Source organism: Cannabis sativa, chromosome 1 (assembly GCF_029168945.1).
Source record: "Cannabis sativa cultivar Pink pepper isolate KNU-18-1 chromosome 1, ASM2916894v1, whole genome shotgun sequence".
NCBI classification, from domain to species: Eukaryota; Viridiplantae; Streptophyta; class Magnoliopsida; order Rosales; family Cannabaceae; genus Cannabis; species Cannabis sativa.
The window spans coordinates 49,402,627-49,428,416 of record NC_083601.1 but is presented as its reverse complement, the minus strand read 5'-3'; the positions used below and the strand labels follow the sequence as shown (position 1 = coordinate 49,428,416).

Genomic DNA, 25,790 nt, shown 5'->3' with positions numbered 1-25,790 from the left:
AAATAATTTTCTATTTAATTAAGTGTCATGAAAAATCAATAAATATTTAAGTATCATGATGAAAATCAACTTAGATATTTAGATTCTTCAAGTTAATTAAATGTATTAAATTCAAGAAATAATAATTAAGTGTAGAGAATGCTTAATTATTAATTTCTATTTAATACTAGGAAAAATATACTTAATAAAATTGTACCAAAATTAATTATTTAAATAATTAATTTCACAAAGTATGATTTTCCTATTTAAATATTAGAAATAATAAGTAGTCTAGAAATTACTATCTAGAAAATATCTTATTTGACTAAGTATCTTTTCAAAATTTGAAAAATATCTAATTTAAGTTATATAGAAAAAATCTAAAACTTAAATAATTTCAAATCTAGATTTAATTAAATATCACAAATTAAGTTGTAACCACTTAATTTGAAGATATCTTTTGAAGTTAATATTTGAAAAGATATTAACCAAAAAATATCAAAGATATTCCATTTCAAGTTAATATTTGAAAAGATATTAACTTAAAAAATATCTTAAGAATCTTTAATAACTAATGCCTAAGATTCCTCAACTTGATTTAAAATTTAAATCAAATATTCAAATTTAAGTTAGTTAAGAAAAATCAGTTGATACAACTAATTTATTACTTAAATAGGAATATTTAATTAAATAAGCTCCAGAAAGAATCTTAGTTAGTTAAAATTCTATATTTAATTAAATACAAGAAAAATACAAATAGTTTGTCTAGAAATAATATCTAAAACTAAAAGTGTTTTTCTTAAAATTAACTTTAAAATATTAAAATGAAAATAAATTTTCATATATTTTAAAAGTTAATTATGTTGCTAATTCAATTTTTATTAGGTCAAACTAATATAATTAACCTAGTACAGTTATTCAAATGAGGCAAATGGGCCTTCACAATTGGGGTAGTTCATGTGAGGGGGTGCTGGGTTCAGTATGTCGTACCCACTTCATGGCACCCAACTCTCACACAAGGCCCAAAAGAGAGGAATTTAACCTTAAAATGAATAACTGTTATTAATTGAATAGGTCCAAAAACTAAATGGACCTAAATAAAATCTATCATGGTGTGACATTTTATTTAGCAACAACCTATATGCATCTTTATATAATAAAATAAACATATAGCTCACACAGACACACTTTGGATGGATCCTATCATGTTGCTAGGTCATACACAGATGAAAGAAGATTGTAAAATTTACATGTTACAAATTATTAACTTGACCAAGGGAGCCATCAGATCATTAGATCTGGCAAAAAGTAACCATGGCTATTTGCAATCAAGTAATAATAGGTTTTTAAAACTTACACACAAGCTAAAAACACATACTCAACAAGGTTAATTTGGATAGATGGAAGTAGGATTTATTTAATTTTAAATAAATAATTTCGAAAAATAAATAATTAAAAAAAAATTTAATTTTTCGAAAAATAAAATAAAATTAAAAAAAAAATTAATTTCGGAAATAATAATAAAAAAAAATTAAATTTCGAATTTTTTTTTAAAAAAAAATATTTAAAATTAAACCTACTTTTTGAAAAATTAGGTTTCAACCAACCTAAATATCATTTCAAAATTTGCTAACTACTTTTAAAAATTAAATGTTATTTTAAAAATAAAAATTAAATAAAAATTAGAAAAGATAAATAAAATATCTTTTCAGATTTTTAAATTTAATTTAAATAAATAAAATAACAAAATTTAAAAGTTAGCAAAATATCTTACATCTATTTAAAATTACATGATTATAAATATCTTATTTAAATTTAAATATGGTCAAAATATCTAAAAAAATTTAATTAAAAAATCTTAAAAGATAAGATATTTTTAAAATATCTTAAAAGATATTATAAATATCTTAAAAGATATTATAAATATCTTATAAAATCTGACCTTAAATTTTAAAAAATGTAATCAAATTTAAAAATAAGATAGATTTTTAAGCAAAAAGATAAATACTAATTCTATTCAAATTCAAATTACACTAATATCTTGAATTAAATTAAAAAATTAAATTAATTCAAAATGATAATTAGAATTGAATTAGGAATAGTAATAGTATATATACAAAACCATACAAAAAATTGGAAGTTAATTCCATGAAAAAGTATGAAAAATTGAAGAAAAAAGAAAAAATTCGAAACTGTACGGACAGTTCTGCGATCGCAGGAAAATATCAGCACAGCCCCGATTTTGTCAAATCTTCAAAAAATCATAACTAATTCAAATAAAATCCAAATTGAGTTCTGTAAAAGGCTAACTTGCTTAATTTTTTCCATACTATCCAATAAAAATAATTCAAGAAACGAAATCATAATTATTTTTCACGAAAATTTCACAAACATCAATCAATCATCAAATAACACTCAATACAACATGATACCATCCAAAGAACATACAAACAATCGTTTTAAAGTCCAAATTTTATGTAAGTAAATCAATTACCATGGCTCTGAGGCCAGTTGTTGGGAATTATTTTACCAGGATCTTAGATCTACTCACAAGTATGTTTATTAACATCCTAAATATGAACTTTCTAAAACGATAAATAAACACATATAAAGTTAAGAAAACCTTACATTGATGCAGCAGAATTAATGTCTCCTTCCACTCAGATCTCTAACCCTTGAATCCTTTCTGTAGCAGAGTATAATCAAGATCTGAGCCCGAATGTCCTTCTTCTTCAAATTTGATCCTTCACAGTCTTCCAATCTATGATTGAGTTACTGCTTGCTGTGTGTGGGCACTTACTCTTTCACTAGGGTCACAAAAAAGATGAAGGGAAAAGAGAGAGAGGTATTTCGGCCAAGGTAGAGAGTGAGGAAGGCTCAGTTTTCTGAAGAGAGAAATTTCTGTCAGAAAGGCTTGTTGAAAACTTGTGTTTTGACTGAGCCATCACTTTCTATTTATAGGCAACTACTAGGTCTAGGTTTAGAATTATTTGGCATTAAAATAATGAAAATATTAATTTGAAAAAGCTAATTAAGTGGCCGGCCTAGGTGTTGTAATGGGCCTCACTTAATTTTGCAATTTTATCAAATTTTATCTCTATTTTCTCAAAAATGCCAATTTTCCAATTCTAACCTTTTAAATGCCAAAACTAATTATTTAATAACTAAAATAGATTATTAAATAATATTGTCATTTAATTTAATTATTAATTAGACATATAAAGTCTATTAATAGATAAATAAACCCAGAAAACTCTTTTCCTTACAATTTCACCCATGTTTAGTGAAAATTCATAAAATTAGACATAGTCTAACTTTAGAATTATAATTGACCAATCACGAATCAATTAATGAGTCTTACAAGCAGAATGTTCTCAACTAGAATGGGGACCATGGATCTATATGCTGAGCTTCCAATAAGTGAACCAAATTTACCAAGTAAATTCCTACTTATTAATTCTTCGTTGAATCCACTCTTAGAACTTAGAATTGCACTCTCAGACTTATATAGAGCATATTGTATGTTTCACGATACCAATATACTATCTCATTTAACCATTGTTATAATCTTATTGTGATTTATAGATCCTCTATATAGATAATTTACATCGAGATGGGATTTCTTTACCGTTCTCACCCCTCAATGTATTTTGCCCCTTAAAACACTTAGCTACCTGTAAATGGTGTTTAGTGATCTAATAATTAGTCAGTTAAACAAGAGCTCATCCATTTACTTCTATTTGCTAAGCTCGAAGGGAATCATCACTTGACTTCTATACACCAGTAGAAGCTATAGATTCCATATTTATGTTCAGCACACCCACTCAATCATACTATCATGTTCCCAAAATATACGTATCACCCTGACCCGAAAGTAGGCTTAACTAATAAATCTAAGAGCATGAATAGCACTCCTGAGTTGAGCCTAAGCATATCAGGATTTAGATTCTTTTTAATCTTAAGATCAACTACTGATATTGACTTGGAAAGATATGTATAACGGTAAGTTTGTAATATCTTAACTTAGTTGCAATATCGGTCCAGTCCAATGTATACTCCATACATTCGAAACTAGTATACTTTACTAATGTCCTGGAAAGAACATAACACTTACTCCAAGTGTAAGTACACATCATCGCTGATTATCACATTAGTGTAAATCCAATAACACTGATGAAACAGGGACCAAAACTTTTGATTCATATGATCACAATCACATTCCACTGTGTTGACGATATTGTAATTGTGAATAAACATATGATCTGGATTTAACTGATTTTGTGTGTATGAATGTAATAAACATATTAAACATATTAAACCATTAGCATGTAAAATTCATGCAAATATCAATCACTTCAAATTTCTTATATTGATAACTAATCAGATTGTAAAGAGTTTTATTTAGGGCATAAAACCCAACAATAATTATATGTAATATGTTTATCTATGGAATTGAACCTTGTTGTTGCATATTTTATGAGTGTTAAAGAAATTCTATTTAAAATGAATATATGCTTTATGAGTAATTCTTTACATACAAGACATAATGTGCATCTCTCCACATTGCAATTTGTATCCCTCTTAATTATAAATATTCATTTATAACCAATTAGTTTTATGCTATATAGCAATAGGAAAAATACCAAAACTTTATTGTCTCACATCAATTTGTATTCCTTATTTATGATATCAATTTGTTCAAATTTGGCATACTAAAATTTAAATATTTGTCTCTCATTCTGAGTTGATTGAAATAAGATGTCGCCAAAGCTACCTCTCTTGCATGGATTTCTCATGAGGAATGTTAGAGGTTTGTGTGTGTGTTTCTCATGTAAGTATTGATCGGCCCAAAAGAAGGTTATACTTATTTTGAGTGTGCATATTCCTGTGGTGATAAATGTGTGACAATTGTATGGTTTCCATATAAACAATATGTACAGTCCAAAGATTGACAAATTGTTTGACGAGATTTATTGTCAATATTTGATTGCTACAACAAGAGTACCGCTTACAAGTAATATTACTGTCTGAAGACTTGATATTAATGTGTGTTTGGTATCTTGAGATGGGATTTACCATTATTTGAACTTGTTGTGTTATATGAATTCCTTTGTGAACCTTGTTTAATAATTTAAGGGCAAAAAAATTGCTAAAAGATCTTTATTTAATAATAAATTACAAAAAAATTAATTAATAATTATAATTAATTTAATTTTAAAATATAATTAATCTTCATTAAAGTTTTATAAGGAAATAAATTATAAAGTGATTGTTAGGTTATAAGTTAATTATTATTTATTTTTATTTGATTTTTAAATTAATCACAACCATTCAATAGTAATCTAATGGCTAAAAAATGTAACTATGATAGTAACATGTTTAATGTAACCATTAAAACCTTCTCCATATATATATTATCATCTTTATTTATTCAACAATCATATAATTATGACTAATAATACAACACACAATATTATTCAAAATTCTAAATCAGTATGAATATTTTCAATATTATGTGTATTAAAAACACTTAATAATCACAATTAATATAATTAACCTAAATAATCTAACATAGAGTGGGACTCTAATACTATTTGTTAAAAAATAGATCGAAAATACACATGAATCTTAAACTCATGTCAGATTATATGAATCAATAAGATAAACGATATATCTAATTCTATGATATTGAATATGAGATTTGAATATTTTTAATATTATGTGTATAAAAAAAAAAATTAATAATCACAATTAATATAATTAACTTAAATAATCTAATATAGAGTGAGACTCTGATACCACTTGTTAGAAAATAGATCTAAAATACAGATGGATCTTAAACTTATGTTAGATTATCAAAGTTACTATATGAATCAATAAGATGGACGACATACCTGATTCTGATATTAGATATGAAATTAGATGATGGGTATATGGTCTTCTACAAACTAATCTTTTCTCTATGAGTTTTCACGCAATTAATGGGAATGAAAGTGAAGAGTGGTTGAGATTGGTCTTAGGAACCAAACGCTAGTATTCTTTATATAACAAACTAATTAGAACCCCATAAACCCTAATTAAGTTTACTATTGAGTATTATACATTACAAAGATCATACCAAATAAGATGTTTATTGGACTCATTTAATTACATCACTTATTTAGCTCAATTTAAAATAGTAGCTCAAATAAATTGTCTTAATTTATAAATCCACATATTAAATTATTAAAAATTAAACATTTTATTTTGTATTGTTGACCGAAATTTTTAACAACTAATTAATATAAAGATTGGAGATATTAAAATGATTGTATAGAAAAGTATTTTTACATCGTATAAGCGTTAATGAACTTTAATTTACGCCTCGATTGTATTTATGTCAGAACAATGACAAATTTCATAAAAAAATATAATTAATCTTATGTGAAAGCAAATGATTAAAAAAATAAAAAAAATTTCTACTGCTGTTAAAAATTTTAATAATCTAGATCTCATTCATATATAATCATCTTTGTATATTAAATGAAACTTTAAGTAAAGGAAGTAAAAAATATACTTATGTAACGTACGTGATTTAAGCCATTATGAAATTTTGAATAAAAACACACCTTCTCTTAGGGTCATCAGCTTAACTAAAGGAATAATTACATAAGACACTATTTTTTGTAAAATATTTATATTTTTACGCTCAAAAAATATTTTTTTACATTTTTACGATTTTCCAAAAAATAATACGAAAACAACATAAAATCAACAAGAAAACAACATAAAAGTAACATGAAAATAACATCAAAATAACAACAAAAAAACAACAAAAAATAACATACATATAACAAAAAATTAACAACAAATGAATAAAATTTCAACATAAAAAGACCGTATTTTATGTAAATAAAATCAAAAAAATCGTAAAAATATTTAAAATTCCGTGAAACCGTATTTTTGTTATTTTTTTGTTGTTTTTGTGCATTTGTGAAATTAACCCTTAACTAAAAGGCAACTTAGACAAAATTTATGGCCTACATTTTAAGGGTAATATACATTTTTTTTTAATAATATGAGTGCAGATATGCATTAAAAATATAGGAATTTTTTCAATTTTAATTAAAAAAAGTAACAATATTACAAAAAATACTTCTAGCTGACCAAATAAACAAATATACATCCAAATTAAAAAAAAATTACACAAATACCACTTACACACACCTTTAACCCAGGATCTATGCTTCTTGGGCAACTATCACGCAACCATCGTGCAACCATCGTGCAACTATACGCAGCAACCCAACACAACTGAAACAAAAATTCAATCAGAAAGAGAACCACCATTAATTCTGGCGACTTCACTAGAGAAGACGACCAGAATCAATCAAAACAGAGGTTGTTTCAAATTCAAAAAAAAGTGTAGAAAAATTACTACGAAACTAAAATTCAACTGGAAATCCAGTTTAATTTGCATAAAACTAATGTCCTGACTTCAATTTTTAGATCCATAAAAGGCAGATCTCAAAAAGTTGAATTGGAGTTCCCAAACAATCCAACTCAAGTATAATCCAAAAAAATACATCAATACTATAGTAAAATATTTATCCTAGTGTATTTTGTTGTTTTCTAAATTTCTAATGGTGAATTTGTTCATATTAAATTATAAAAAGACATGTAGATAGAGTTATGTACATGAAAACATTGTTCTGATTTTTAATGTTTCACAACAGTTGCATTACAGTTGCATAAACATTTTGCTAACAGTTATTTCGTCTGATTGAAACCTTCGTTTGATGTAACCTTCGGCCAACCATTAAAATTTAATTTATTTATAAAAATCTTTCGTAAAAATAAATCAACAATTAATAATTAATAATTAATAATTTTTTAAATAAAAAATTTTATATATAAAATAAATTTAAATAATATCATAATGTTTCCTTATAATTATACTTATTTTATTTTGAGTATTTTTTTTATGAAAAGAAAGGGATCACATGGTGCAGATTCCTTTCCCACCCCTTCGGTAATTTATGGCAATTTCAGGAACCACGTGTTAACTATATGGGTCTTATACCTCAGTCTTCCTTAATTGGGTCATCGATAGTCACCTCAAGGGTTCCCATAACATAGATGGCACCACCTCCAACAAAGACGGTGGGTTTCGAACCCTTGACCCAAGCAAGAGAGGATGTCAGTAAAGATAATTCCTACTACTACACCACACAACACGTGGTTTATTTTGAGTATTTTTATAATTGTTGATTTATTTTTACGAAAGATTTTTATAAATAAATTAAATTTTATTTATGAAGAAAAAAATTAAAAAGATATAATAATAAGAATATAAAATTAATTTTTCTAAAAATAAAATTAATAATTTTGGTAAAAATATCTAATTTTATTTTGGTTTAAGGTGTTGTTAAAGCTTGAAACCACTATACCTACTGTAAACACAAATTATAGAAAAAGAAGACTCATTTGAGTTCACGGAAATGAGATAGGATTGGTGTGTGTGTTTAGTCTTAATCTAATCCATTGATTACGGTGAAACTAAAAAGATAATTGTCTAATCAGTCTTAATTGATAGACAATTGAATTTGGAGCACCCAATAAAAGAAAAAGTGAAAACTTGTTTAGAGATTCTAACATCACTTTCTTATCTAATTTCTCTTCTCCAATTACATTATGAAACACACTAACTATTAATTCCCATTTAAAACAACAACTACGACAAGAAACCACAAAGTTGGCTCTAACAACATATTTAGCGTGCCAATCCTGACACTGAGTGGAATGAATTGCTTTCAAGTTTCAACCGTATACGTAGCCATCTTTATTGAATTTACATTAATCTTGTTTATATTAAAACGTGTTTTTGTCCAAATACACATTTAAAAAAAGTACCATATATTAAATTGCTTCTTCTAATCTTTTGTGAATTTATTTTATTGTCTTAGAGCTGTAAATGTTGCTGCTGATATTTTGACTAAATTTGTTCTATAAACAACAACTAATACAGTCTGGTGGTCTGAGTGTCTCTCTTGTATCAAAACCGTTATTATTGCTAAGGCCATCTATCAATGATATCTTTTAACTCTCAGTTCCTTAAAAATCTTTGCTCTTTGGTAGTATTTTCTGAAGCTATTTTTTCAGTACCATATATTTTATACTTTGGCTAATTAATAATTAATTGTTACCTTTGTAAAAACTCTTCCAAATGATTAAATTTTTAATATTCCCAAATTTTCTTTCATTGTAATAATTATCTATTTTTTGTATAGTATATATATTTTAATTTATTTAAATATAATATCTGAATTAAAAAAAACCAAAATAAAAAATATTTTTTTGTAGTATCGGAAATTAATAAAATTTATAAAATATTGATAATTTTATAAAATAAATAAACCTTTATATATATAATTCCTTTTTTTTTTGTCTTTGTTTCTAAAAGCATCCAACCCCCGGAATATATGCATAATGAATTGGTTTTATTTTTTTTTATGTAAATTAATAATTAACATAAATATTAATTTCATATAATATTTATTTTATATATTGAGTATAATATACTTACAAAGGTGTAACACAATGAAATACGACTTCTTCTGTATATTCAAAAATTCTAGAGAGAGAAGGAAAAAAAATTTTCCGATAGAAAATAAAAAGCTCGTTTGGTACGCCATATTGTATTATATTATGTTGTATTGTATTAGTATTATTTAATACAATACTATGCTTGGTAGTAACTTGTATTTATAGATTGTGTAAAGTTATAATATATTTTCAATACATTCGACCCAACACCAACTACGGATCGAGCCCAGGTCTAGGTCTCGAGTCCGGGTTCAGGTTCGGGTCTAGGACTGAGTCTGAGTTCGGGACCCGAGTCGGGGTTCTAGGTCTCGGGTTGCAGGTGTGGGTCTGGATCCAGGTCTCGAGTTCAGGTTCGCGTTCGGGTCCTGAGTCTGGATCAGGGACTCGGGGTCCGGGTCCGAATACGGATCTGGGTCCAGGTCCGGGGTCCCCGTCCCTGTTCAGGTCCGAGTTCGGGTCCGGTTTGAGTCCCGAGTCTGTGTCTAGGTCCGGGTATGGGTCCTACGTCCGAGTCCAGGTTTGGGTCTAGTTTTAGGTACGAGTCCCGGGTTCGAGTTTGGGTCCGGGTTTGGGGTCCAGATCTAGGATCGGGGTCCGTGGTCTCGGGTTCGAGTCCCAAGTCTCGAGTCCAGGTCGCAGGTCCGGGTTTGGGTCCAAGGTTCAGGTTCGAGTCTGGGTCCGAGTCTTCCGAGTCCTATGAGTCTAATGTCCAAGTTTGGGGTCCGAGGTCTGGGGTTTGGGGTCCAGGTCGTGGGTCTGGGACCAAGTTCAAGTCCGGGTCTAGATTTGGGTTTGAGTTTGGGTCTGGATCTGTGTCTGGGTCTGGATCCGTGTTTGGGTCCGGGTCTGGGTTTGGGAGTTTGGGTTTGGGTCCAGGTCTGGGTTCGGGAGTTTGGGTTTGGGTTCGGGTCCGGGTCCGATCCGGAAATTGGTGTCGACCCCAAATCCTTTGTAAATATTATAATACAAGCTAATACGGACCATTTGTTATGTATTAAATAATACAACATACATTGTACTAAAAATTTTGGTCGAAATAATTAATACAATACATTGCTCTATCCAAATATAGTGTAATTTACTATTTAATACAATACGATCTTTATATGGTATACCAAATGAGCCCAAAATGTAAAAAAATCTCTCTTGTAACTCTATTTATAGCTAAAGGTTTAGTAAAGAATAGGAAACTTAAGTTTTTTCCTTTCAATTAATTAATTAAATAATAATAATAATAAAAGAGCCTAAATTTAGTCACGACTGAATTACATATACCCATTTTCATAGATAATGTCTCTATTATATATATTGCTTAGGCTAATATAAATTATATGCTAGATTTAAGTAGAGGGTAAAAATATATTAAGTAACTCACTATATTTTAATAAAATATAATATAAGAATATTTTTTATTAATTGATACCCCAAAAAAAAAGTATTCCTCGCCTCTTTAACGTTCATTAGTTGAACCAAGTTTTCTTTGTGGAGTTTGATGCATAGTTCTTGGCCCAACGAGATTGATTACTTCATTAATGGGCTTTCATGGGCCTTGCTTTCTTATTAGGGAAATTTACATGGTATAGTAACTTTTGTCAATTTTTTACAAAAATACTGCCAGGTGGTATTTTTTACTTTTTTATTGTGTTTTTTTATAAGTTTCATACTGCAGTATACTGTGTTAAGTTTCACTGGTGTTTTACTGTTGTTTTGAGTTATATTGCTTTGTGTTTTACTGGTGTTTTATAAAAACACAGTATTTTTAAAAAAAATTCCGTGTGACAATATTTTTGTAAAAGTTAACCCAAATTTCAGTATTTTTGTAAAAAAATGACAAAAATTAGTATACGATGTAAATTTCCCAAAATAAATGAAAAAAATCTTCTACTGTTCAAATTAACCACGATGAACGGCGAAGCCCGTGGGCGTGTGTTTGACTCTAATCATGTTATCCTTTTTATTTTCCAACAGAATTATAACGTTAATTACCTGTATAATTATATAATTAACAGTTTACATTTTAGATGGTTGGTCAAAAGCATGGCCCACAGGCCCAATCGATAAACCCCACTGTTCAATTTGACCCACGAAATACCAGTCAGCACGTATCACAATTTCGATGACCTGAATTGGCCCCACCATATAATCCGAAACTCTATTCTAATAAAAGGGTAAATTCGTCCAAAACTTTCTCAATCCTCCGGACTACACCTCCGTAGTAGTGCGTCCCCAGTTCTTTCACCTATGAGCGTTGCCCAATAAGAGGGTCCCACGCGTTAACGACTAGCGCGCGAACAAAAAAGAAATATAATTATATATATAAAAAAAACAATTTCCAGTTTTTCACTTCTTGGTAATTTTGACCGTTGATTGCGGGCAAACATCGCGCGGGCAATTCCTGACCGTTTGATCTAAAAAGAACCGAAAAAATGACCAGTCTCAACCGTCGGTGATGTTTTAACCAAATAATTATCTATGAAAACGGTTTAATTGCACTAAAGCATTTTTTTGAAAAATGTCAATACATGTGTGCACATTTTTGTAACCTACAGTTATAATCTCTTAGTTAATCTTCATGTACGAAATCACATATTAAAATATTTTTATTTAAATTTTTTTCATAGTTATATTCGTCAGTATTATTACTGTAAATTTATAAAAAATTCCAAATATTTTACTGTACTGAAAATATAGTTCCTGATATTCAAGTTTGTCAAAGTGTTAAAAAACTTCAAATATTTTCGACATTGTAAATAATTTGAAATTTTACATCGCTGTAAAAAGAATTTGACTAAAAAATTATAACAGAAAGTTGACGGTAAGACACTTATTTTATTTTTAACCCATCTAAATGTATTTATGGCACGTTTACTATACAGTAATCAGAATCAGAATAAATTAATGGAGAAATGTAACGGAATAAATGAAAAATAATCGGAATCAATATTTGTAATATGTTGTTTACTAAAATTTTTTAGAAATGGAATAGTTGTGATTTATCTTGTTTACTTTATTAGGAAACGTAATCGGAATGCTTAAATTGACTAAATTGCCCTTTTGAGTTAAACTATATTATATGGTAGTTATTTTGCAAGACATATTTTAAAGGACAAAATTGTTATTATATATTTAATATTAAAAAATAAAATAAAAATAATAAAAATCCATTACCCTTAATGGCATTCCTTACAAAATTGGTGGGAGAAGTTCTCCCTTTCTTTTCTCCCTTATTTAATCAACTTCTCCTTTTCCTAATTTTAATAATGCAAGTAAACAAATGTAAGGGAATGATTACCTTACTATTAATTCCCATTACTTATTAGTAAACATGCCATTAGTGTATTTTTAAAAAAAAATTAATGAGTGAAAAAAATCGGTTTGAGGTGTTTTATAGTTGAAAAAGGCTATATATATAAGACAGACATACTCTGAAACCTCTGTGATATTTGCCTGGTCGTCCTGTTTTTCTTTCTTTCTTTCTTAATACTCATTTGGCTTGTTGTTTTGGGATTTTGGCGCCGCTTCCTTGGCTTGAGAAAGGTTTTCATTTTCCTCTTTGGTGGGTTTTTACTCTGTTAAAAACCAGAGCAACAGCATACAGCAAAGGGACTATTTGGCAAATTGGGCTTTTGATTGCCTTTTTTCAACTGGGTTTTTGGAAACGAGAAAAACCTGTATTGTGAGAGTTTTATTAGGCGTTTCTCTTGTTGCTTCCTTTAGTTTGAGGCCTTGAGCAATGATTGCTATTAAATTTTGGGTTGGAGATTCTGCAAAGCTTTTTAATTCAATCCTTATCTTATCTGAGTTTATTTTCAAAGTTTGAACATTGGGTTTTTCATTTTGTAATTTTTTTTTTATTTGGGTACAAATAGGGGCGTGAAATACAAGGTAACTGCTTCTACTTGATTGAACTTCCGATTACATGTGTATTTGTTTTTCTCGAAGATTAGAAGCCATTTGTCCGGACGGAAAAATTGGTTTGTGAAAATTGTTGAAACCCGTTCATTTATAGGGAAGAATTTGGGGGGAAATGGCTACGAATCTATCAGAAATGCATGAACCTAGTATTGATACTGATAAGCTTAGCTACGAGATCTTTTCGATTTTGGAGAGCAAGTTTCTCTTTGGTTACGATGATCAGAAGCTATGGGTTCCCAAGCAGATCGCTCCCGCAGTTACCGCCATTGATGACCCCAAACTTGAAGCTGTGTCGAGTCTTGGCGCTGATAATGGCGTCTCGGCAATCAAGAACCAGAGGGGAAAAATCTGCATACTCAGCATCGATGGCGGAGGTATGAGAGGGATTCTGTCCGGGAAAGCATTGGCATACTTAGAGCACGCGCTCAAGGCTAAATCGGGGAATCCAGACGCTAGAATCGCTGACTACTTCGACGTGGCAGCGGGGGCTGGTGTTGGAGGAATTTTCACGGCTATGCTCTTTGCTACGAGTGACCAGAGCCGCCCAATATCCAAAGCCGATGATACTTGGAGGTTTTTGGCCGAACAGGGAAAGAGATTCTACACTTCTTCTTCTTCGTCGAGCTCCGCCACTGGTGGAAAACTTCTGCGTCGAATGATCAGACGCGGCGGCTGCAGTTCGACTCGCTCGGCTACCGCGGGGTTAGAGAAATCAATGAAAGATATTTTCGTCGAGAAAAGTCGAAAGAGCCTAACCCTGAAGGACACGTTGAAGCCGGTATTGATACCTTGCTACGACTTGTCAAGTACAGCGCCGTTTCTGTTCTCACGCGCTGACGCGCTGGAGACTGACAGCTTCGACTTCCAGCTCTGGGAGGTATGCCGAGCGACTTCCGCCGAGCCTGGTCGGTTCGACCCAGTTCAAATGCGTTCCGTGGACGGCCAAACAAGGTGTTTGGCGGTTGACGGCGGCTTGGCAATGAGCAACCCGACGGCGGCGGCCATCACGCACGTGCTGCACAACAAGCAGGAGTTTCCGTTCGTGCGTGGGGTGGAGGACCTCTTGGTCCTTTCCATTGGAACGGGTCAGCTCTTGGAAGTGAGTTTCGAGAACGATCAAGTCAAAAAGTGGAAGGCCAAGGATTGGGCACGTCCCACTGCCCGTATTGCTAGCGACGGCTCCGCTGACCTAGTTGATCAGGCCGTCTCCATGGCCTTCGGTCAATCCCGGAGCAGTAACTACGTCCGAATTCAGGTAAGTCAAATCATTTGATTCAATTATTCTTATCAGGATTTTTTAAAAATTTATTTGGAAAATTAATGAATTTGTTGGATTTCAAGAGTAAAAAAAAGGAATAGTGATGAAATTTGAGGAGTAAATGGCAAATACATTTAAGTTTAATTGGTCTTGTAAATGTTGTTGCCGTTTATGGTGCATGAGACACAGATGGCCAGCTGGGAATGGTCAAAGAATTTTGTCTTTTACTAGATTTTCCCATGCATGACAATGGTGTAATAGCTATTAGAATACTAGATAGAATTGAAGGTGATATTGATATTGGGTTGGGGATGGGCTAACGTGCGCCGGAGTTTTGTGTTTATGCAATTAAATGTCGGGTGTAGTTGGGTGAGATGGAGAAACAAGGACTGTTCTGGTAGTAACACAAGAATTATTTTTATATTTTCAAAAAATTAAAAAATAAATATCGTGCTTTTGTGACCAATGGAAACAAAATGGGGACCTGTGTTTGTCTGTGTGGTGTTTCGGTTCGTGTTTGGATTCCACGTGGTGATGATTTGTTTGGGTTTTGAAACTCATAAATTTTTGTTTTTGGGACCGAGAAAGAATTTTGGTTTGTTTTCCCCAAATGTTTATTTAGCTATTTGAGGATTAGTGGTTCTTTACCAACTACGCCTAACTTTGTTTGAAAAAGTGTTTTTTAAAGTCTCTGCCTTTGTTTTGCAAAATTTTAGTGGATGGTGAATTTCTCATATCTAGCACCTTGTCGTGGCCTTTTATCCTTCCCCACCCTTGCAATTGAATAAATTATAATGATGACCTGCCCAGATTTAATTCACCCTGCAGAAAAAAAAAGAAAGAAAAACAATTAGCATTGAAATTTTCCTGATTCAGTTTTGTCATAATGCTATGTCATTTTTATCATTGTCTTTACTTTATTGTAACAATTTTAACCATATCTGCCAAAAGTGTTAATTGTTGTTGGATGGTATCTGGTCCTGCAATTTTGCAGTAAGTAGTTATGTATAGCTGGAGTCCTGGTGTGTATATTGACTAAAGGTGGTCACTCTTGCTAAATGTTTATAATTGATAGTGATTACTTCGGAAAATGCTTTCAGCGGTTAGGTTAGCTATTTATCTCATATTATTGCAAATTGTTACAGCTAACTTTTATGTGCTGAAACGGAAGCAAAGCTGAGGCCTTTCTTTTTTTCCCCCAAAGTATCACATGTAAAATTAGGCTCTTGCCTTTTCCCATATGGAGAGTTGGGTTTTCCAGGTCTTAATTTGATCTTTTATCTTCATCTAATCACATTCTGTGTGAGCACATAATCACAAAATGATCATGGTGACTGAGTTTAACGTAACCAATCAAGTGTTTACTGTGGTGACATTCATTTTCTATGTTTGATGCAAATACTACTTTTATAGTTGAGGGGACCTAGTTTGCAGGGTCCATTAATTGAAAGTTGACTAGGAAATTGTATATTGATGAAAACACATTTTTTATTAGTTGCTTTTCGCTTTTTGGTGTTCCTTTCAAGTGCTTTATTGGTAATTCATATTAGGACAATGAATTAACAAGATTTTGGGATTTTCCCGTGTCAATGGACTTTGGTTTTGTTAGGCTAACGGGTCAAATTTGGGGCGGTGTGGGGCGAACGTTGATACAGACTCACGTCCTAGCAATGTAAATATGCTGATTGGATTAGCAGACGAGATGCTTAAACAGAAGAATGTTGAATCAGTCCTTTTTGGTGGTAAGAGGATCGATGAACAGAGCAATTTCGAGAAGCTGGACTGGTTTGCTGCGGAACTAGTGTTGGAGCATCAGAGGAGGAGTTGCAGAATAGCTCCCACTGTCGCTTTCAAACAAGCTACACCCAAAGCAACATAGAAAGACAAAGCGTACCAACCAACAAAGTTTAGAACAACAAAAAGGTAAAGGTTAGTATTTTCATTTATGTTAATGCTCAAATTAACACTTGAGGATAGCTTGATGTGTAGGAGTAAGTGTACATAAGTTGTTGGAGCTCAAGTCTCGTATAATGCCTGTTTAAAAATCCAACTTTTCAAATAATCGATTTTTTATAGTTAATATATAAAAATATGGTTTAACCATGTTCCTAACTTTTCTTAACTTATTTTTCTATAAAGATACGTTTTTTATGCGTTATGTTTAAGATTTTCTCAACCATATATAAAACTTTCTAAAACTAAAAAAATAAAATACTATAGAAACTGTAGCAAATGCAAATTTTCATGAACTAGAAATTAAAACCCTATTAATCTATCCCCAACAATAAACGGTGTCCCCAGTAGTAAAAATTAATATGCAAACTAGAATCATATATCTAAGAAAGAAAAGACTCGACTTTTGGCATATGGTCCACTACTCTTTGATTACCGTACAATTATTGTACATTCATATTAATGAAACAATAATATGTGCTTAGTGGTATTAACTACCTAATTGTGTACAACTTCGTAGCATTAAATACCTTAAAAATTAATTTTTTTGTATGAATTTTTCATAGGGAAGTAAGATTATGTTAAAGCTTTTTGAAACTAGGTAGCTTTATTTTTATGAATAGAATCTTTTGAAGGCAGTAGAATTTTCAGTTCCTGTTAGTCCGTGGGCTGGTCTTGTCGTTTTCCAATTGATTTGAAGGTTATACTTATCGCCTTGGTAACAACCAGTTTGTTCTTGTTTAACAGAAAAGAAAAGAAAAATGAAGGATCATGGCCCAGCGGTTGTCGGCCTACCGACAAATTTTTGTTTTAGTCTAGGGGCACATTGGTCATATAATAATTATTAAGAAAAGAAAGAAAAATGAAATAGAGGGGCAGGGGTGGTGGTGGTTTGGTCATTTTATTGAAAACCAAATCATTGTGGTTTCTGGTGAAGGTATTTCCGTAGTCCGGAAAAATTAAAAGTGTTGCCCTTGTGATTATGATTCTTTTGAAAATGTTGTGACCAAATTAAGTTTGAGCTTATTTTCTCGACCTACAAAATCATAAATGTCGGTTGTGTCATGCCCAAATTAGGAAAACAGGATTGGGATCATTTATATTGGTTAAATTACTTAGATGCCCTTCTCCTCACTTATATGTGTGTCTAAGTGAGCCTTATTCATGTGAACACTTGTTTCATCTCCCTCCACATGAATGGTTCTTCACTGTTTTACACGCTTTAAGATCTCATATGTAAACCAAGTACTGAGACAAACATGTTTCATATCAGTGGATTAACTGTAATTTACTTAATGTTAATCCCTATTTCAACTAGTTAAATTAACATAACATACTTGGGGCAGTGTAGTGTCATTTATTTGCAGGTCAATAAATGGTGAAGAATCCAATAAAAATTCTTCAAGTTCAACTAGTCTTAAAATAGTCAGCAAAAAATACCCTTCTCAACTGAACTTGTTTTTTATTTTCTTTGACTGCCAAAACTTTTAAGAGACAAAAAAGGGGTAAAACAACAGGGAAAGAGAAGGCAACACAACAATTTGAAAATAAAGTAATTCAAACTGATGTTCTTTTTTTTCTTTTGCTGAATTAACTGATATGTTCTTTGGAAGTAAGAGAAAGTGTAAACCTAGGCTCACTCTTCAAAATTATTTTTGCATTGGTTCTTTCCTTAACTCCTCTATTAATAGACCTTTGTTTAAGTGAGTGCACATTGTTGTTATATGTTAATCTAATGGTTTCGTTAACAGAATTCTCTTCTGAAATGCAGGGGGAAAAGAAAGACATAGACTTGTAAAATATAATGAAAAAAGAAAAGAAAAAACGGAAGAGGAGGTGAGGGGTCGGGGGGAAAAGGTTATATAGCAACTTTTACTTTTGTTAGTGGAAGAAGAGGGAATTGGGGGAAGAGGACAAGAAGTGTAATAAAGATATAAGATCTTTAATGGGATACTTTGTCTGCCAGAGGACAAGCATTGTGGCCTTCTGTACCAACCTTTCTACAAGCCAAGGAAAAGAAAACTGAGTGTTAATAAAAGCCTTCAACTTCAAGGTCAAACAAGGATGGATCAGTTGTGTAAACTAGTTGCTCTGGGTGGGAAAACTCTCTATCTTCCCCATAGTCTTTACCTTTTTTACCTTTTTTTTTTGGAGAATCCCAAATGATTTCAATTCTTCTTTTTTAAAATTTCACCCTGGTCTTAACCAAAACTCTCCCTCTTTTCCTTTTTATTTTTTTGTTTGGTATAGTTTCCCCTTTACTCAAATATAGATTGTAGTGGTGGAGAGTGGAGAGAGATGTTAAACTTTTAAGAGTGGGTTTCTCTTTGTAGTAACCGACCACATCTCCTGAGATTAAGATTGATTGGTGGACCCATTATAGGGACTAGTTATTGGAGGCAAAAAAAAAAAAAAAGATTTGGCATAATTCTTTGTATTCGGGCACTATGAAAATGTATTATATGAAATTGGCTTTGTCATTTTTCTCTTCCTTTTTGGTCCCGTGATTGTTTAGTAGATATAGAGCAATAGAATTTCAATCCTTTTTCTTTCTAATTGTATATTTTATATGATGATCCTTTTTTGAATTGGATGTAGCTTTTTATTGGGCCCTTAATTAATATTTTATCAAATGATTAGTGAGTAGTGTTGGATGTTCCTTGAATGGTTCTTGTGTATTTTAGTACTTTAAAAAGAAAGATAGTAATAATAATAGAATATGAACATTGAACAATGGCGTATGGGACCAGAGCAGCTATTTGATACTCTGCTTTCAAGCATGCTATGCCTTTCATCATAGGGTTTTGTATTTATTTGAATAATCTTCGCATGAGCTCTCTCTTTCTTACAATCTTTTTCCTTGGACCAAAAAGAGAAAATAACAACATTTGACTATAAACCCAAACAAATAATACATGGAGATTCATATCCATTTCTCACTTGAATTTCAAGTATAGCCCTTGAATGAGTTCTTTATTAAATGAATTGTGAAGGTGTTAAAATACCAATAAACTATTTTTCACTTCGTTGCAACTTGCAACCTTTTGTCATTCTTTCTCTTTTTAAATGGGCCATCTTTTTTATTAATTGTTATATGTTATATATATGTTCTCTCCAATTTAATTAATGGGACTAATACAAACTTTAGTCATGCATTGTGGTCACAGGGATTTGAACCAGTAAAAATTAGGTTGGCATTACTAGGTATAAACTATAATAGGTTTGGTATCCCATAGGTTGATATCTATATTTTTGGTATTTTAGACCATCTCCAATTGATGCTATATAATAGGAAAATTTACATGATATAATAACTTTTGACATGAGCTAAATTTGTTAATGTTATATTTGACTCAAATTTTATAAAAATTATCTCATATATTAAGGGTAAAATTTATATTATTTTTTATAAAAATGCGTAAAAAAATCATAAAAATATTAAGTTTTTATTAAAAAAAATATAATATAAGATAGTTTAATAAAATAATATAATAATAAATAATATTTTTTTAGTGTATATTTTAGTATTGTGATTAGAATAGAAAAAAAAAAATTAATGCTAAAATTATATTTTTTTGATGTTATTTTTACACTATATATAAATTTAAGTATTAGAGTTTGCCCTTAAAGATGCTTTTCTATTAAAATCTATTTCTCTTCATATTTCAAACTTTTCTCGGTAGCATACACAATAGGCCAAATACCCATAGAGTACCATTGCCTAATACCTATATGGTGAAGAGCCATAGGGTAAGGAGCTATAAGGTAAGCTTTTAAATTTATTAAAGATATGTATTAAAGGGCACTCATGGTGCTTCACATCACCATATTCATATATACATTATTATATGATTATTAGTATAATTCTATATTTGTTCTCATTTACTTTATCTTAATATAATTATAAAAAGGTTAATTAAGAATTTTTTCCCTTAAATTTTGACATGTACCAAATCATGTTTCTTGAACTTTTTTAGCCGTTAAAAATTTCCCCTGAACTATTGAGATTGTTAGATTTAAAAACTTTGTCTAATTTCATTCAATTTTACTGTTTCAGTGATTGTTTATGTACTAAACCATGCTCCTCAAACTTTGATATCTATCAAATCATGTCCCTCAAACTTTGATATGTACTAAATCGAGCCCCCTGAACTTTCATCCATGTTAGAATTTTTTTACTAAAATTAGACAAAAATCCTTAAATCTAACAATCTCAATAGTTCATGGGGAATTTTTAACGGCTAAAAATGTTCAGGGGGTATGATTTGTTACATGTCAAAGTTCGAGGGGAAAAAATTTTAATTAGCCTTATAAAAAAATTGTACAATATTTATAGGGGACACACTTAAGGGTGGTTTTGGGCACCATAATGTACGTCTAAAAGCAATACTTTTTGTTAGAATATATTATATGTAAATATTTATCCTTTTATTTTATTTTTTGGTTTTTATGAGAGCTTCCATATTAAAAATATTGAACAATATTACTATAAAGTACTAAAGTATCATGGTGTATAACACTAAATAAGTATCAAATTCCATTAATTAATATTTTAATTAGAGCCTCACTAAAATATACAAATAGCAATATTACATTGAGGTCTCCCTTATCTCATCTCTATTCACACGTTTCTTCTTTTTAGCTAAAGATGTGAGCATTTATATAATTATTTTTCTATTTTTTATTATATACCTATGTATATGTGGATTAGATCAACAAAGATTGTCGATTCTTCATGACAAATCAAATTAATTAAACAAAATATCTTCATTATAAATGATGATAGACTTCTCACATATAATTATATCATAATTATGATGAGGAGGAGATATATATTAGTTGATGATGTATAATTTGTGAGTAAAATAAGTATGAACAGTTATGATTGGTGGGGAAATCATAAAGCATATTTAAATGGATAAACCAAATAATTAGCTCTCTATCTAGCTTGTGCTAGTGGGATGTTAGTTGAAGATGACAGCATGAAAAACGATTTGTCTTATGAGCTTTTAATTCTTGTGTCAAACTTAATTATGGTTGCAAATTTATTAGGGATTAATATAATAATGCATTTGACTTACAACTTAGAGGAGTTTATAAAGGAAATAATAATTTCAGTGAACACTAGTTTACATATTCATACCTCACTATTTCCACTTTGATCTCTTTTAAACTTTTCCAAAAAGAATTGTTTATTATTATTATTATTATTATTATTATTATTGTTATTATTATTATTATTATTATTATTATTATTATTATTATTATTATGTCAATTTGGAAAAGTTTTATTTCTTACTAGACATGATGAGATTCTAGCTCTTGGTAAGAATCTAATTTGTGTACTTAGTGGGCAGATTTTATAGCCAATTTGGTGATTGAGTCCATTCCTCCATATGAAAACTCATTTTTGAAAGTGCAAGGTGGTGTATGTAAAATGCTTATTGGCAATTTAATTTTAGATAAAATAAATATTTGATTTTTTGTATATATTCAAAAATTAAATTTTTTCTTTCCTGAAATAATGAGCTGGAATTAATTTGCAATTGTGTATATGAATTATTTATTACTTAATCATTAATTGGATTATATAATATATATGGTATATTCATTTTAATAAGAATTAATGCTTTAATTCAATAAAATAAAATCACATATGTATTTTTAGCTAATCAATATTGATTTCAGGTGCTTTAAAGGGGATTTATTATCTTATCTCGTTTTGGAAACAAATAATCTTTTATGATCAGATTCATAAAATATAGAATAATTCAACAGTTTAAGAATTCTATTTTTGGAAACTTTCCTTAATTCCTTTTGCTTGTTTTCAATTGTTGTCTTCACGACTTGGCGTGTATTATTATTCAGTTATAAATTCAAGTATTTACAAACCTATTTCATCTCTTGAACACTTTGACCTTTTATATTTTAGAGTATGATCAACACCTGAACTTAAATTGTCCTTTAGGTAATAACAAAAAGATTACATATTTTTTTACACTTTCTTGAGTATTGCCTTAAAATGTGTGGACAATTAATCAATCACTCAAGTTCGAAAATTCTAAGAAGAAGAAGAGAATTCAAAAAATATGAAAGCTCTTTTTGATTTTCTATTGGTATGACAAAGTGAGTCAATAGTATTTTAAAAAATAAAATCTATCATATTCGATTTATATTGTAACTTTAGGGTTAGGTTTAGAATTTAAAATAGAATAAAAAAAAAAGATAAAAATAGCTTTATTTAAAGGGATTATTTCACAAAAACATTAAAACAACAAAAAAATTACAAAAATACGGTTTCACGGAATTTTAAACATTTTTACGTTTTTTTTTTATTTTATTTACAGAAAATACAGTCTTTTTATGTTGTAATCTTGTTAATTTGTTGTTGATTTTTTGTTATCTCTATGTTATTTTTTATTGTTATTTTGATGTTACTTTTATATAGTTTTCTTGTTGATTTTATGTTGTTTTTGTGTTATTTTTTAGAAAACCGTAAAAATATATATATATATAAAAAAAAAAAACATTCTTTGAACGTAAAAATATAAATATTTTACAAAAAATGATGCCTTATGTAATTATTCCTTATTTAAACTCTTGTGGTCGAAACACATAGGTATGCCCATGGGTTTAATTTTATCATTTTATTAAAACTTATCTTTCTTTTCAAAAATAACACTTTTCATTCTAACTTTATAAATATCAATTTTATCTATTTAATAATTATAATCAATTATCAAATAAAATTGTCATTTGACTTATTTATTTATTAGACCTTTCATAGTCCCTTAATTAATAAACAAATCCTAAAATTTCTTTTTCTTCTCAAAATTATCCTTGTTTAATGAAACTCATAAATAAGATATAGGCTTATTTAGAATTCTAATCGATTTACAAAATCAATTAATTGAGTCTACAAGACAATATTATCTCAAGTACTGTGGGGACCATGGGCCTATATAATCAAGCTTTTAATAAGTAGTTCTGGAATTTACCGAGTAAATTCTCTATCTTAATAATTCCTCCTGACTCCACTATAGATTAGGAATTGCACTCTTCATTACATAAAACACTCTATACCAAGTATAAATACACTATAAATTATCTATTATTTTAATCTAAATAATCAATGATCCTTTATGGATGATTTAATCGAGTAGGGAGAAATTTCCGTTTTACCCGTCAATGTATTTTATTTAAAAATACTTAGGTAGTTGTAAATGATATTCTAGTAATCTAATATAATTACTGAAATGAGTACTCCACCATTTAAACTCGTTTAGCCAAGCTCTAAAAAAATTATTTTTTTACTTCTATGTGATTATAAAAACTATAGATTCCATATCTATGATTAGTCCTCCCACTCAACTGCACTACCGTGTTCCCACGATGTAAGTGTTAAGCCAATCTTATTAGTCAGCTTCAACGAACAGGTCAAAGAACACATGTAATACATTTAAGTGAGAACCTAACCATCTCAAGATTGAGATCTTTGATCTAAGATCAACAAATTGATATTTACTTAAAAAATATATTACAATAAGTTTATGATATCTTTTTCCATTGTGAATATCGGTCCAGTCCAATGTATAACCAATACGTCCGATATAAGTTTACTTTGCTAATGCCTTGGGAAAGCCATTCCACTTATGCAAGTGTAGGTAAACCAGATTGTTGATTATCATATCAGTGTAAATTCAGTGTACTGATAAATCATGGGACTAATTAGTTTAATCACATAATCATGATTATTTTCTACGGTGTAGACAACACCATAATCATGAATAATATTGTGATAAGGATTTAATAAATTTATATATCAAATACATGATCAAGAAATAAACATATGAACCATGCATTACACTAAATAAGCAATAAAATAACTTCTGTTCTTTTATTGATAATGAAATTCAAGATAACATTGAAATATAGTTTTAGTTAGGGTAATAAACCCAAAAAACTCCCACTTGCACTAACATAAAATAATCAGTACATTTTAACCAATCCTAAATTCTTTCTGTGCTTCTCAAATGCAGTCTCTGTCAATGTCTTGGTGAATGGATCAGCTAGGTTGTCTTCAATGTCAACATTCTCTACCAGCACGTCTCCTCTTTCCACATATTCCCTGATACTCCTCTTGTGGCTTTGAGGCTCTTTACTGTTGTTGATTGCACCGGTGTTGTCATAAAGTAACACCAGTGATTTTTCTATATTTGGAATAAGACCAAGCTCTGTGAAGAACTTACCGGTTCCTTAGTAGCCTCAGCAGCAGCTATGTACTCGACTTCCATGGTAGAGTCAAATATTGCTGATTGCTTGACGTTTCTCCAAATGATTGCTCCACCCCCAAGAGTGAATACCATCTCAGATGTAGACTTTCTATCATCAAGACAAGCCTAAAAATCTGAGTCGATATAGCCTAAAGGATTCAAAGCACCACCCTTATAAACTAACACATAGTTTCTAGTCCTCTTTAAATATTTTAGAATGTGCTTGACTGCCATCCAATGTTCATTTCCTGGGTTGGACTGATACTTTCTCACAATTTTCACTACATAGAAAATGTCTGGTTGCATAACATGGCATACATTAGACCTCCAACTGCTGAAGCATAAGATATTCTTCTCATATTTCCTATCTGGGGATCAGTAGGAGACTGTTTCTTAGATTGACGCAAACCATTTCTAGAAGGCATAATTGCCCTTTTGGTGTTAGTTATTGAGAAGTTCTCTAACACCTTATCAATGTAAGTTGCTTGTGAGAGAGCAAGTGATCTGCTCTTCCAGTCTCAAATAATTTAGATTTTGAGAACATAATTAGCTTAACCCAAGTCTTTCATTTTGAACTAGGTGCTAAGCCATTCCTTTACGCCTGTCATCTTCTTGACATTGTTACTAATGACTAAGATGTCATCAATATAAAGGACCATACTACCACTTGATTATCCTTGAGGAAGAGAGAGTGAGGAAGAGAAAGAGACAAACAGAGAAGGAAAATGAAAGGGAGGGTATTTTGGGTAGAAATTGAAAGTAATAGCATTAAATTGTATAAATTAATTAGGAATCTAAATTTTGTTAGAGGGTATTTTTTTAAGCAT

At 30.2% G+C, this 25,790-nt stretch overlaps 1 protein-coding gene across 3 annotated transcripts; it reads left to right on the top strand.

The window, feature by feature from the left end:
• Window positions 1-12,902: 12,902 nt before the first annotated feature.
• LOC115706736 (patatin-like protein 6) lies at window positions 12,903-19,181 on the top strand. Of its 3 annotated transcripts, none has more exons than XM_030634459.2 (3): window positions 12,903-14,734; window positions 16,347-16,660; window positions 18,462-19,181. In XM_030634459.2, the coding sequence occupies exons 1-2, from the start codon at window positions 13,592-13,594 to the stop codon at window positions 16,614-16,616; spliced, it is 1,413 nt and encodes a 470-aa protein (XP_030490319.2). In that variant the 5' UTR covers window positions 12,903-13,591; the 3' UTR covers window positions 16,617-16,660; window positions 18,462-19,181. The 3 variants fall into 3 exon arrangements, 2 of the variants coding, with proteins under 2 accessions (XP_030490319.2, XP_060964450.1); XR_009685719.1 differs by having other exon boundaries at window positions 12,979-14,734; window positions 16,347-16,666; XM_061108467.1 differs by having other exon boundaries at window positions 12,986-14,734; window positions 17,438-19,181.
• The last annotated feature ends 6,609 nt before the right edge of the window (window positions 19,182-25,790 follow it).